Source organism: Ambystoma mexicanum, chromosome 12, assembly GCF_040938575.1.
Source record: "Ambystoma mexicanum isolate Mex_15411 chromosome 12, UKY_AmexF1_1, whole genome shotgun sequence".
Classification (NCBI taxonomy): domain Eukaryota; kingdom Metazoa; phylum Chordata; class Amphibia; order Caudata; family Ambystomatidae; genus Ambystoma; species Ambystoma mexicanum.
The window spans coordinates 996,757,699-996,773,230 of NC_090936.1; the positions used below are offsets into that span (position 1 = coordinate 996,757,699).

At 50.9% G+C, this 15,532-nt stretch overlaps 1 protein-coding gene across 10 annotated transcripts in view; it reads left to right on the forward strand.

Annotated features, from left to right (window-relative positions):
* The window catches only part of SBF1 (SET binding factor 1), a 2,512,102-nt gene that overhangs the window by 1,592,352 nt on the left and 904,218 nt on the right, over positions 1–15,532 (forward strand). For all 10 annotated transcript variants that reach the window (XM_069629502.1, XM_069629505.1, XM_069629506.1 and 7 more), the window contains one exon: positions 11,640–11,777. In XM_069629502.1, the coding sequence (XP_069485603.1) occupies positions 11,640–11,777 (138 nt within the window). The remainder of the gene's footprint in view (positions 1–11,639; positions 11,778–15,532) is intronic.

The window sequence follows — 15,532 nt, forward strand, 5'->3', positions numbered from 1 at the left end:
ACAATAGAAACCCCCTTAATTTGCAGACTAAATATTCAAAGAACAATCAACCTCCTCTTCCAATTGGGCTTCTCAATCAATGAGAAAAAATCAAGCCTGGTGCCAAGCACCTCAAAACAGTTCCTAGGAGCTGTCCTAAACACCAAGGAGGGGTTGGCCTTTCCATCGGAGGAAAGAATTCGGAACCTGTTGCTGGAAATTCCTCAATATCAGTATGGTTGGCAAAATAAGGGTTGCGCAAAGCGATGCGTTTGCTAGGCATGATGGCATCTTGCATTTACCTGGTTCCCCACGCGTGCCTGCGACCCATGCAAGAATGGTTGGCGAAACAGTGGTCTCAAGCAAGTGGTCAGGGGGACGATCTAGTGGTAGTCTCGCCAACACTAGTACAGAGTCTTCGCTGGTGGACAAAAGAGAATCTTTAAAGGGGAAACCCTTCTATGATCCAGAGATACAGGCCGTTGTCACAACAGATGCCTCCCTAGCAGAGTGGAGAGCCCACTACCTGCACCATACAGCTCAGGGTCTCTGGTCTCACACAGTGGCTCAGAACCACATCAATCTGCTAGAACTTCTGGCAGTCTTCAGAGCGCTTTGGGTATTCAAACCCCTCCTATCCAACCAGTCAGTGCAGATCCTAACAGACAGCACGACTGCAATGTTTTACCTAAACAAACCAGGGGGCACTCGATTTCCCAATCTGTCCAAGCTTGCCCAGAAAATTTGGAAATGGACACTCAGACCGAACATTTATTTGTCATCCCAACATGTTCCAGAGGAACTCAACTCGCTAGCATATGCTCTGAACAGTGATCCCCTCCCAGAGGAACATGAGTGGCAACTACACAAAGAAGTCGTATGAGACCTCTTCTCTCAGTGGGGTTTCCCCACTATACCTATTCGCCACAAGCGAAAACACACAATGCCCAGACTTTGCATCCAGGTTCCCTCAGCCAGGCTCCAAGGGGAACGCCCTATGGATGAATTGGTCAGGGATGTTTGCCTATGCTTTTCCACCAACCCCACTAATGAGGAAGGTGGTGAACAAGATCCACAGGGAACCAATGACGCTCATCCTGGTTGCTCCTATGTGGGCGAGACAAACATGGTATCCACCACACCTATGCAAAATGGTGGTGTGCGACCCCATCAAGCTCACGTGCCAGTACAACCTACTCTCCCAGCACGAGCGACTAACAGTGCATCCTCAGCCCAACTCGATGAACTTGGCAGCATGGCTCCTGACGTCATAGAGTTCTGACATCTCAATTTACCCCAAGGATGTATGGATATCTTGAAAGTATCAAGAAAACCTAACACGAGGCACTGTTACTATGACAAATGAAAACGATTCGGAATTTGGTGCCAGAATAAGCAAATCAACCCAGTTAATTGTACTCCTTCTAATGTTGTCACCTATATTCTCCTCCTACTGGATGCAGGGTTAGTGTTTAACTCACTTAAAGTGCAGCTGGTTGTCATGATGCCTGCCTCCAAGGAGCCAAACCAGGCCTGGCACCCTCAGAGAAAGAAACCATGCATTCAAGGGAAGTCCCAGCAGCCCCAGATGGGGGGGCCCTTTGGACTCAGTCCTGGCGCCGTTGGTGTCAGGCTCATAGGGGACATCATTCCTGGCGCCATCGGCGCCAGGCTCATACAGAAGTAGGTTGGGAGTAGTGCTTGGTGTAAACTTACCTGTGCAGACCATGCTGCAACTTCTAAGACTGGAAGGAACTTTTTTTCTAGTGACTACTTGATCTCTAGGGTGTGACCGATGGAGGAATACATATTTCTGGGGGAAGAATACATACCTGGAACTACTTGAAAGGCTATTTAAGCCACACCCAAGCAGCAGACCACGCTTCGCGTTGTTCTGCACTTAGCAGCTGGACGCTCACCGTGCCTGCTCCTGCCTTGGTCCTCCATCACACCTGCCAGCATCCTGGAAACACCTAAAGAAGAAAAGGGAAGAGAACAGGTGAAAACAAGAACCTTACCTGATATATCTGCACTACGGATTCTGCACGCCGACGATCCTGCAAAGAACGCAAACATTTTAAACGTGCAGCACGCTGCATTTCACTCACCTGCACGTGGCGTTTTCGAGTCCTGCGACGTCCATCCGGAGCTTCCACCGCCATCCTGCACCTATTGGAAGGAAGGAGAAAGAGAGGCGAGAAGGGAAACACGAATCTAAGTAGAACTTACCTGTGGTTCAATTCCCTCTCCGCCTTTGGGTTTGTGCCATACCTTCGGCATCTCAGCACCCCGGCCCCTAAGGGGAAAAGAAACAGACATTGTATTAGTGAGAGCATGTGAGAACATTAGCAATACGCTCACTCAAGACTTACCCATTTGCAAGAGAGACACAGCAGCTCTTTCGGGTCGGCGCCTTACCTCCGGCATTGCCGTACCCCGGCCCCTATGTGGAAAAAGACATTGGACATTAAAGGAGATACTTAAAACTGCAAAGGAATCTCTCATCGGAATTCTTACCAGAATTTGGCTTCATCCAAATCGCCTGCAGCCCGGAATCTTCTCCAGCACCTGCGAAAGAAAAGAACAGATGAGTGAATATAAACCCAAACTTGCCATAAACATTTGCGGTACGACGGGAATGGACAAACTAGTTTAAACTCATCAATCCAGTGAAGTAACTGGAATCACAACGCGCCCCTGCATCAGAAGCAGGATGGAGAGCTCGTCATTTTGGTCCCTAAGGTGAGTCTTCGCAGGGAATCCCAAAAGGGTTTCACGGAGGGAGAGAAGGGAAGTGGGAGGTCAGAACATCACCCGCAGAGTATTAACCCTTCTTTTTCACACACAGTGGGATATTCCTCCGAGCCAGAAAAGCCAGGTTGGGGAATCCAGTCGAGTCCATCTTCCGGGTCTTACGCATCTCTGCAGAAGAGGTCACAGCAGTCCCAGCCATGCCCGCGCCTCCGTGGGAGCCAGGTGAGCGTTACACTGGCAGAATAATATGCCTACACCACTTACCATAACAAGGTGTCATGGTGGAAAGTGCCAGTTGTCAAAGTATTTATGGAAGTGGTAAAGAGACTCCACCCTCCAATTTCTAACCCACCACCAGTTTGGGACCTTCATGTGGTACTTGCTAAGCTCATGGGACCTCCCTTTGAACCCATGCACAAATCTAGTCTCAAACATCTGACTTATAAAATTGCCTTCTTAGTAGCCATCACCTCCATAAGAAGGGTCAGTGAAATTCAAGCTCTGTCATTGTGGGATCCTTTCATTACTATTCATAAGGATAAACTGGCGTTACGCACTCACCTTAGGTTCTCACCTGAGTTAATTTCCAAATTCCATGTTAACCAATCTATTGAGCTTCCGGTCGCCTTCCAAAAACCCAAGAGCTCTGCTGAGGTGAAACTCCACACACTAGATGTGAGGAGGGTGATCCTCTACTATGTAGACAAGACCAGACCGCTAAGAAAAACAGATCAGCTGTTCAGCTCCAGGCAGTGAGGGAGATCGTGTCTCTAAGAATGCCATCTCAAAATGGATAGTTGGATGTATCCAACTGTGCTATTCCCTTTCAGACAAGACTCTGCCTTTTACGCCAAGGGCCCACTCTATAAGAGGTACTGGAGCCACTATGGCTTTGATTGCAAATGTACCCCTTGACAGCATTTGCAAAGCAGCTACATGGAGCTCTCTTCACATCTTTACTCCGCACTACTGCATTGACACTCATTCCAAGACAGATATTCAAGTGGGACAAGCGGTTCTAAGACATTTATTTGCTCATGACCTTTCTCACATCCCACCTCCTTCTTCTAACACTGCTCGCTAATCTATGCACAGCATGTGATCTATGCAGATTCCACAAGCCCCAGAAGGGATACATTACTCACTGTAATCGTATTTCTGATGCTTGTATCTGGCTAGATTCACATGCGCCCGCCCTTCCTCCCCTCTGAGAGAAGGCACATGGATGCTTGTAGTCTTATCTATCTTATCTGCTTGGATACTCTGTACTCACGTTACTCCTCATGCTACCTCATGTCAGAAAAAATACAATCTGAGGGTCCTACATGCGTGAGGGATCATGGGTACATGGGACGTCACACTAGGAGTAGTGTAACTGGCACGCCCTAGTTCGACACCCCTTTTCGAGTTTCGAAAAACAAACTGTAATACTCCACAGCTTCCACTAGATGTCGGCCTATGCACAGCATGTGATCTAAGCAGATACAAGCATCAGAAATACGATTACTGTGAGTAATGTATCATATATGATACATTACTCACAGTAATCGTATTTCACGTAAACCATATATATAGATATGGTTTTTGAATACAATACTTACCTGTGATTTTTATGCTTACGTGTGTTTAGAAAGGCCTAATAAATTTATTTTCATATACTAACTTGAATTATTGGTGTTCTGTGTGGACTCATTGCTGCCCTAGCCCTATCACACTTCCTAAGACTAAGCCTTGACTGCTCATCCACCTACCTTAATTGGGGTTTAGCTAACCTCTGTCTTGCTGGTTTACCATAAATAGAGTGTCGTCCTAAAATGACCGCCCAGGGTGTGATTTTAGAAATCTCTCTTAAGATGCAGTGTCCTTTAAGCAGAGAGATAGATGGATGGATGGATGGATGGATGGATGGATGGATGGATGGATGGCCCACTGTGTCGAAAACCGCAGAGATGGAGTAGGATTGGAATAGAGGAAAATCTGGTGTCTCGCCATCCGCCACAGGATGACACTAGACTGCCTAATGCTTAATACTCTTACGTCCCGTCCCCTTTCCTCCATACTGAATGGGCATCCCTCGCGAGGGATGGGAGATGGAAACCTTTTCACCAGAAAAAACCTTCTTCCTCTTTAAATTTAGAGGCACACAGGGTTGCGGCCCTGGGAGCGTGCGCTGCCCTGACTCCACCCTCCGGCGCCACACCTCCGTCCCCTTTTCCACGTCGATGGGAACGGGCCGAAATCACCAGCACTCCTAGGTTTGGCTTCAGCCGTGTAATTCCACGTGTGGATACTTATTCTCTTTGTCTTTTTATCATTCAAGTACTCGGTCCTCAGGCGTCACACTCCTACCCGGTGCATGTCGACTTCTACAAGTTTCAGCAGGTGTCCATCTTGCGACAGGCTCTTCCCGACTAAAGACCCCCACGCCCTTTGCCTATGGTGCCTTGGCTCCGACCACAGCTGGCAAGCTTGTACCGAATTCAGTGCGCTTTCCTCAAGGTCTTTGAAGAACAGACTTGCCAGGTGGAGTGAGATCTTCCACAGATCGCCTCCTGAGGACATAAAGGACTTTGTCTGTCTATCATCGATCCAAGCCCAAGGTAGGGCTGCTCTTTTCCAGTGCACCCCGCAAGGGAGACTCCTTCCTAAGGACTAGCCGGTGCGGGAGGGACCGCCCAGGTCCTCGTACCAGCACAAGTGCAGAGGCTGTATCAGCTACCAGCCGAGAGGCTGAGGGATCTACTGATCCTTGCGGTGATGGTGCTGCGGGACCGTAATGTTATTTTACCAGGTCTCCCCCCCGAGGGACTACGCCCTAGTACCTGCATTATGTCCGATGAGGCGCATTTACGCAGTTCTACCGGCAGATCCACCGAGGGCGTAACGCCTACCGTGCCTCTTCCTGACGAACGGTGTAGGCCCCATGATCCACACTCAAGAGTCCTGGACGGGGCAGCGCCCAGTGAGCCGAGCAACACGATGCAGGCACGTGGAAGGCAGCTTGACAAAATGCTCGCTGCGCAGAAAATCTAGACATCCGGCCAACACCCTTCCAGGGAAGGCAGACAGAGGACTGTGTGTCGAGGTGGGACTGGTGTGTGGCCTACAGCTTATCCTTCCTTTTGCGCACTACAGGTTCCCGCTGCATCGGAGACTTGCTCCCTCCAATTGTCCCGCCGGCGCCTCAGGCCCCAGCACAGGCTCCTCCGGTCCCTGTTCAGCCTCAGCAGCCCGCTCCGGCCCCCCAGCCGATTGTACTAGCGGTTCCGCATCAGCTTCCGGCCCACGTACCGCAGCCCCCGGCTCCTAGCACACCCCCTCCCATGCCGGACCCTCTGGATTCAAAGGTGGACACAGATGAGTAGCAGGACCACGCCATCTTCAGCTAAGGCCTTCCACAAGCGACTGGCAGGGCTGGCAGAGTACCTGGGTCTTCCTCAGCCTGAGGTCGAGAAACCAGCAGAGGGGGTCCTCGCAGAAGTCCTCACGCTATGTCCTGTTGCCAGAACGGGGATCCCGATGCAGAAGGACGTTGTTGCCTTGGCCAAGAATGGTTGGCTAAAGCCCCACTCAGCCCAGCCAGTGAATAAACACCTGGACGCCAAGTACAGGCAGATGGAGGGGGATACACTCTTGCTATCGGCCCATCCTCAGCCACACTCCTCGGTGATCGCTGCAGCATCACTGTACTCCAAGCCTCAGTCGTCTTCAGCCGCCTCCTCTGTGGTGCTGCTAGGCAGGGAGGAGAAGATCTTGGAGGCGTACGGGAAGAAGCTATATTTCAACGCGTCCTTGCACCTGCGTCAAGCCAACGCGGATGCCATGCTGGCAGCCGTTAACCAGAGGCGCTGGTGGGAAATTGCGGATTTCCTCCCAGAGCTTCCGGCGCAGAGCCAATCACGATTCAAGGAGGGATTGGCAGAGGCCAAAATCGTGGCGCAGGACCTCCGAGACCTCCGTGGCCCACATTGATGCCTCTAGCCATGCCATCTGTATTGCCACGGACATGAGAAGAACGGCCTGACTCTGTGCTACGAAATTCAACCCAGATGTCCAGGAACGCATACTGGATCTTCCGATCGAAGGGGGTGACCTCTTACACTCCACAACGGACGAGGAGCTGGATTAAAAGAAAAACAGCTCTCAAACGGCCAAGTCTTTATCCATTCTTACAAAGACCACGCCCAAACCGTACACCCAGTCACAGCAATGCTCTGAGAAGGGACGTACATACAGAGGTTTCCACAGCTTCCAAGAGCAGAGGTCCAGGCAGCCTGACCGTTCACCGTGCCAGCATCGGCGCAAACAATAAAAAGGCAGGGGGTGGGGAAGAGTAATGGCTTTTTCCAGTCTCCCTACGCCGCAGCAGCCTCAGAGGGAAAGAAGGCATGACACGCCCCTCCAGGTCCATGTGTCTCCAGTGAGGGGCAGGCTTTCTCTCATGCACATTTTTGGCGCCAGAATTTCACAGACCCCTGGATCCTCTCTGTAGTCTCCACAAGGTACCGTCTCCCTATCCCAGCCTCTCCTCCCTCCTCCCCTCCACTCCCGCAGGTTGGGACAGCAACTCTTTTGGCAGAGATCCGGTCACTCGTCAAGAGCCAGGCAGTGGAGGCAGCCCCAGTGAAGCTTGGGCTTTTACACCAGGATTTTCACCATTCAGAAAAAGAACCAGGTGCGCCTGAGAGTTGTGCTGGACCTTTCCACCCTCAACCTCTCCCTTCCTCTACAAAAATTCAAGATGGTTACGCCAGCTTTTATAGCAGAGACATAGTGCAAGGGAGACTGGAAGTGCTCCCTGGATCTGAAGGGCGCGTACCTACACGTCCCCGATATGGCAGCCTCATTGTTCCTTTCTACGATTCAGAATCATGGGCTACCATTTCCAATACAAAGTGCTCCCTTTCGACCTCAACTCGACCCCCAGGGTCTTTACCAGGCTGATGAAAACAGTGGCGGCTCTCCTCAGGTCGCAGGGTCACCACATTTATCCGTACCTGGGCGACTGGCTTGTCAGGGCTACATCTCTGGAAGCAGTGCACCATGCCTCCCACGCTCTCATGAACACACTGCATGAGCTGGCTATTTTGCTCGACCTCACGAAGTCACAGCTGCAACCCACGCAGAGGCTGACCTTCTTGGTCCTCATTTGGACATGTGCTCCGAGAAAGTTTTTCCCTCGGAGGACAAGGTCACAGCACTTAAGAGGGCCACGGTGCACTTCCTCAGCAGAGGAGTAACCTTGACTTGGTGGTACCAACACCTACTGGGTCTCATGGCAGCAGTCCTCTTGGCCGTCCCCCACACGAGACTCGGGATGAGGAGGATACAGCTGCACTTTTTAGCATCCTGGAACCAGGAGCAGGGCCATCAGTCAGAGATGATCAACGTTCCTCCGTCGCTTCACCCGGACCTCACATGGTGGTCCAGGGACTGCAACCTGCGGACGGGTAAGCCCTTCCGGCAACCCACACCACAGGTCACCATCACCACGGACTCCTCTCTCGAGGGTTGGGGGGCCACCCTGGACAACCACTGCGTCACCCGCAGGAGCACCACATCAATTATCTGTCATTGATGGCCAACTGGCTGGTGCTTAGGGCCTTTCTTCTGGTTATTGAGGGCAAGGTCATCCTCATTCTGACGGACAACTCGACCAGCATGTTCTACGTCAACAAGCGGGGAGGTACCAGTCCCCCCCCCCCCACTGTGCAGGCTGGCAGTCAGCATGTGGGAGTTGGCCCTGGAGAACAAAATCTACCTCAGTGCGGTCCACCTGCTGGGGGAATCCAACCTGGATGCAGACAGGCTCTGCAGACTGGGAGCGGACAACTACGAGTGGCAGTTGAACGACCTAGTGGTGCAGGAGATCTTTCGCAAATGGAGTCACCCTCAGTTGGACCTCATTGCCTCCCGTGGCAACAAGAAATGGCAACTGTTCGCCTTCTGGCAGGGTCAGCGTCCGGGCTCCCTTGGCGATGCATTTCAGATCAGATGGGACGGAATGACCGCATACGCCTTTCCGCCCACTCCCCTGATTCTCAGGGTGATATGCAAAATCAAGGAGTCTCGCATCATCCTAATAGCTCCATGGTGGCCAGCCAGGCCATGGTTTTCGGAGCTGCTCTGCCTCTCGGTGAGGCCACCCATTTGCCTGCCGATGGGCCCAGCACATCTTCTGGTACAGCAGGGGTGCAGGGTCATCCACCATGCACCAGACAAATTAGCCCTCAGCCACTCTCATGCTAATCTAGAGATCATACAGGGCGCTAGGAGCAAATCTACCAGGGACTAGTATGAAAGCAAGTGGACCAGGTTCTGTCACTGGGCAGACTCTAGGGGCTCTGACCCTGCAACATGTTCCCTGGACGACATGCTCTCCTTTTCTGCGCATCTTGCCCATTCAGGCGTGCAGGTGGACACTTGCCGCACCCACCTGGCAGCCATTGGGGCATACAGAAACTCGGAGGAAGAGTTTTTCCTCTTCCAACCCAATTGTCAAGAGACAATTGACGGGTCTCGTCAGGCTCTACCCGCCCATCAAGAGGCTGCACCCCGTGTGGAACCTCAACATAGTCCTGGGTGCCCTGGCGCACAAACCATTTGAACCAATGGCATCCGCGGACATCAGGCTGGTCACCATTAAGACAGGCTTGTTAGTCGGCCTCGCCTTGGCTCGCAGAATCCGCGAAATCCAGGCGCTGGTCGCCTCGGAGCCATACACTACGTTTCACAAGGACAAAGTATCCCTACGGACGCACCCAGAATTCCTACCTAAGGTGCCGTCCGCGTTACATCCAAACAAAGAAATTGTGTTGCCCATGTTTTTTGCTGAGCCCAAAGATGAGGCACACAGAGTTCTGCACTGCCTGGATGTCAGGAATTCTACCTGGACAGGACCAAGGCCTTCCGCAAGTCAGATGCTCTTTTTGTCACCTTCGGAGGATGAAGACCGGGGTATCGGGCCTCCAACGCCTCCATAGCCTGTTGGATGGTGTTGGCAATCAAAGAAGTCTACGAGCGACCGCACAATCCATTGCCTGCCAACATGTACGCCCACGCTGTCAGAGCCAAGGCAACGGCCATCGCTTTCCAGCGACATATCCCCTGGCAAGTCCTAAGCAGGGCGGCCACATGGGCCACCCCTTTGACTTTCTGTGAACACTACTGTTTGGATGCCGGCTCTAGAGCAGACGCGAGTTTCGGACAGGCGGTTCTTAGAAACCTGTTTGCGTGAGGAGGGTCTCCTTTCCACTCTGGGGCTACATTCTGTTGTAATCGGCCATGCAGTATGGAGGAAAGGGGACGGGACGTAAGAGTAATCGAAAGTTACTCACCGTAGTGACTAGTCCTTAGTCCCCTCTCATCCATTCATCCCACCAACCTCTCCCCCCCCCCAATAAAACTGGTGTCATTAGGCAATGTTAAATCTATTGTCGATGCATCTAAGGGGACTGAGGTGTGGTGCCGGAGGGCAGAGTCAGGGCAGCACATGCTCCCAGGGCCGCACCCCCGCGTGCCTTTACATTTAAAGGAGAAGAAGGTTTTATCTGGTGAAAAAGGTTCCGTCTCCCGTCCCTTGCGAAGGACGCCATGCAGTATGCAGTATGGAGGAAAGCGGACTAAGGACTAAGAGTACGTCGGTCAGTACGGTGAATAACTTATCATTTCTTAAACTGAAATAATTTCCTATTGATTTCCCTCTTTCAAGGCTGCCAACCTTGGAATCCTCTTTGACAGCAACATTAGACTCCAACAGTTCATTACTTATGCTGCAATAGCTGCACGAGATGACCTTCACAACATCAGAAAAATCTGCCACCATCTCTCACGCCAATCTCTCAAAATACTCATCTCTGTTCTCATGCTAAGCAAACTTGATTGCAGCTCGAAGCTGCTCCTTGTTCTCCCTCTTTACTACTCCTCTCAACAAGGTCCTCAACTTTACTACACACAGTATACTACCTAGCTCAAACCTCTGCACATCAACACCATTTTGTATGGTTCTCAGTGCAGAATCGCCTGCTCTTTAACAAAGTTATTCACAATCTTGTCCCCCACAATCTTGATACTGCATCTCCCTGTACTCTTGCTCTCTATTCCCCTCAGCCTATGTTAGCCACCCCTTTGGGCCACCTCAGGCTGCTCCCCCCTTTTTGCCCCCTTCACTCGAAAGCCTTTTCCCCCTGATATCAACATCCGCCCATCGGTTGATCTGTTTAAGCACAGCTCCTCCTACTGGCCAGTGAAGGGGAACCTCCCACCCTGCATCCTACTCCTTACCAGCTAATCCCAGCCTCCCCTCCCACCTAGATTCTAAAGTTCTCTATTTGTATTCAGCATGGTTTATTTCAGCTTGCTGTGACACTTTCTGTTTGAAATGACACCTTTTTCAATAAATAAAAATACACGTATGTGGTAAATGTATGATCGAAAAATTAGCTTTTTAAATATAGAAATTGCATTTACAGCATTGTGAAATATATTCTCAAGTTAACCGCTTAATGCAAAATAGTTTAATATTTAAGAGGTATGTGATGGGGGGGAAAAAATCATACATAAGATTAATTTTACCCGAAATGCAGTGCTGAGACAAAATGCAACTGCTGAACTAATCAGTAGATGTACAAATCACAAAGATTCATGGATTCCTTTAAACGTCGACAGAATCTGATTAGATGCTCAGTCTGGTTTTAACCTTTCCAGCCAGGATGCAGCAGAAGTAGGCAAAGCATGTATTTCACGTTAAGATGCCAAGCTGCAGGACTATGCCACGTGAACAGAACTAGTTTGTTTCTTGGCTGAAGAAATTCAGAGCGCGTTGGGTGACCTTGTCTCTCTGTTTTAAAATATATATATTATTCGCTCTGTGAATGTCTGACCATTTCTCATGTTCTTCCTTTTAGGTCCATCTCAGACAGACTCCACCAGCCTTGAGCAGGAGAAATATCTGCAGGCCATCATAAACTCAATGCCTCGATATGCTGAAATGAGTGGGCGCAACACTTTAAGCGGCTTCACTTCTGCACACATGAACAGCTCAGGTAGATGACCGTAGCTCTACCATTCTTCCCTTCTGCTTATTCTGTTTCTTTCCCCTTCATTTCTTTTTCCTTCTATATGACATTTCTGTATTACATCCTGCCTCTAATTTCTTGATTACTGGGGATGCGTAAGGAGTGTTCATCGGTCAGTGATGAGCAGGATTCTCTGGCACTGTGCCTGATGAGCTGTTGGTTACAGGTATGAAGCCAAAGCACTGATTTTGGAGCGAGGGATTGCAGACGTATTATATTGACACTGCTTGTGAGCTCAGTATTTGTGTCTGAAGGGAGAATCCTCTGGTATTGAGCTCAACATGAAACTATGGTCAGTGTATCCTGATACTGTCCATGTGGTTCCTAGAGCTATTGATGGCAGCCAGGAGGTGCTGAAACTACCACCGGAGTGGCTGATGGGTAGGTTGTTCTAGGCCTTGTTCTGTTCCTTTGATACTGTAGGTGTTATTTGCAAACAGGGGCGTGTTACTGATCCAAAGAGTTGGTAATAGCCAAGCTAACTAGACACTGCGCCTCTGATCTTCCTTGCTGTTGGTGGCACTATACCATTTCCAACTTTTATTTTATAAACAAAACTGCAAACTCAGAACAAATAATTGGGATACATAAGACCCTTAAAACCTCAGCTACAGCATGCCAATATATTAAAGCTATGAATTCAACCTCATATTAAAGTTTATAAAACCTCTGTAGTACCACTAATCTGGAGCAAAACTATCCACCCTCTCTACCCACACCCGTGCAGACCTGTCTAAAAGTACATGAAAAACACTCAAAGCGGGCAGAACTCCATCGGACAAATACGTTGTCAAATGTATATTCAATGAATTAGTCTTAGCACACCCCAGTGAGTGCATGTGGGAGAGTAGAGGGACCAGTGTACCAGATGTGTTTTGCCCAGTACTGGTTTTGTTAAGGCTGTATTAAAGTAGAAGTAAAAATAATTACTTGCGTAACGTGTATCAGAAAAATAATATTTTGAAGGAGCTCATAGGGACAGCATAAGAGACCATAAACAGTACAGATGTAAACATCACCAAAAAATAAAAACCAACAAGGAACACAATCTAGTCTTTTACAATGCTATGTCCTAAATACACACAGAGTACATGACCAATGACCCAGCAAATTGAACTTAATACTGCTAAGTTTCCTGAATGTTAAAGTATTGCTTGTCTGGTTTCTTTTAACATTTCTCCAGCATGGGGTCTGGCATGGGTTCACATGTTCATGACTATTCCCAGTCAGGCCGGGAATCCTCGGTAAATGAAAAAACAGTTTCACTTTCACTTGACACTGTATTTCTCCTCTAAATCAATCAGTGTACTCTAGGTCATACTGTCCTCTCCCTAGGCCCCTCCCCTGGCTGCCACCATCAGAATTTTACCACATCTTCAAGTGTTGGGAGTCCTCGAGTTTTGCTCCGTGAGCTATTCTACGGTTTTAACACTTTTTCGATGGAAAAAGTTCTATTTTTGTCAAAAAGAGCATGTGTGCTACTCTCCATGTAGCGACAAATGGGAATCAGTTTTCAGTGAATTTCAACGCCCCTCAATGGCAAGGATTATCACGTTTTCATTCAAGCTTCCAGAAAGGCCATCAGGCCTACTCCGCACCTCTGACCAAAGCGGAGGAGAAGGAAGGAAGCTCCCTTTTCAAGATCTGCCCCAGATGCGGACTGTGGAGCGCAAACACCTTCAATGCCTCTACTGCCTTCACCCGTACCACAAAGGAGGAGATTGCGAGATCTGCCTCCACTTCTCCAACAGAACAATGAAGGATTGACACAGTAGTCTGGCGACATGGCTAAGTGCTAAGGCCTCTGCCCCGTGCCCCAAGCAGTGTCATGCCTCACCCAGGACCAGCCGATCCGAAGAGCGGGCTTCTAAGTCCTTTGAGGGTGCTCCATCCAAGGGGGACCAAAACAGGCCAAGCACCGCGTGTCAGTTTCCGTTGGGGTCGCCACTCCAGCTCGTCCCTCGATGGACAAGGCACGGTCAACGTCACCATCTGCCTCCATCGCCAGCCATCGATCGAGCTCCTCCTCAAAAAGGAAGTCGCCCAACCCGGCTAAGCTGCCGGAGAAGCCCAAGAAGCCTAGGGTGTAGGAAAAGACGGCGGACCTGCCCAAGAAGGCCCAGGTGGCTTAGGAGAAATCGTCAACAACGATTGAGCTTGTGGTGGCCGCTATCTTGAAAGTCAAAGGGTTGGCCCTGTGAAGGTAGCCCCTACTGCGCCCAGGTTGTCGGGCGGGAGGCCTCGGCCGGGCAGTGGCGAAGCTTGCTGGCACTCCCGAGAAGAGGTTGCCCTCGCTAAGCCCGGCTGAGACCCCCTCAGGGTGAAAAAAAGGAGGGGGTGTGGCGATGAAGTCCCAGGCCAGCCACAGGCTGTACCCCAAGACATGAATGTTTCATCTTCAGACAACGAGGACCGGGAGAGCCTGCACACAGTCCAAGGATGTGGAGGACGGCAGCAGGCAATGCCGAAGGCAACAATGGCGCAGGGCCTAGTGTGCCCACCACGTCTGCTCAGCTGAGAGATGTATCCTTGGGCATCCTTTTGACCCAACACACAGAAATCCAGAAGAGGATGCCTCAGGCGGCTACGGATGAGCTTGCGGCTAAAAATAAGAAGCGCCATCCGGTGCTCCCGCATCAACCTCCACACCTGCGCCAGGTGCCCTCCACCCTGCTGGACTGGGACACTGCGACGACGGACGACGATGCCGAAATCATTACAGTCGGCGGATCGCCGCAACCAAGGGCGTCCCCACCGGATTAGGTGGGGTCGTTTCATGCCATGGTCGCCAGAGCTTCTGAGCTTTTACAGCTGACTGAAGAGACCAAGAAGGAGGGCTTACTATACCAGAGGCGCAAGGCCAAGAGGAAGACCATAATGACAGTGCCCCTCCTGGACGACGTGTGGAAGGAAGGCCTAGCTCTCCTGAAGAATCCTTGTTCGGCCCAGGCCAAGCGGGATTGGATGGAGAAAAAAAAGCCGGAGTCCGCACCCAAGTGCCTATGGTCGCAACCGTCCCGAACTCTGTGGTCTCAGCGGCCCCACAGAGTTCGGGAGCGGCATCGAGGAAGAGGTCGTCTAACCCCCTCATCATCCTCGGTCCCTCCGGACAGCGAGGGGAAGATGTTGAACGCTGTGAGAAGGAAGGTCATCTACTCCGTCGACCATCAAAGCAACCAACGCATTGGCGATCCTTGCAGGGAACTGTGGAACAAGCTGGCCCCGATTCGGTAGTTCCTACCGGGCGAGAAGGAGGTGGAGGCAATCGCACTCCTCCAGGAAGGTGGAGTGGCGTCCGACCATGCCATCACGGTGGCCCTGGACATCGCCGACACAGGTTTCCGGCAGATGGGGACGGTGTCTGCCGCCGTCCTCCAGGCTGGCTGAAGGCCATCAATTTCCGGCAGGAGGTCCTGACCAGGGTACTGGACATGCCCTTAGACAGGGATGACCTCTTTGGGAAAGCCATCAAGTCCTTTCAAGCCATCAAGACGGATAAGGATATGGTTCGTGCTGTGGGTACTCGCAAACATCACTGCTCTTCCTTTCACACCTCTGGTGGAAAGCCGGGCAGATCAATGGAAGGTTTTGGTGGAAGCTCCTCGGCGTACCGTCAGCCCTCCCAGTCCACGACCCAGGAGGCCGTTCTAAGGCTTTCGGTGGAGGTGGTCAGTGCCGTCGTCGCCCACAAGGCGGAACACAGGTGCCGAAGCAAGACTGAA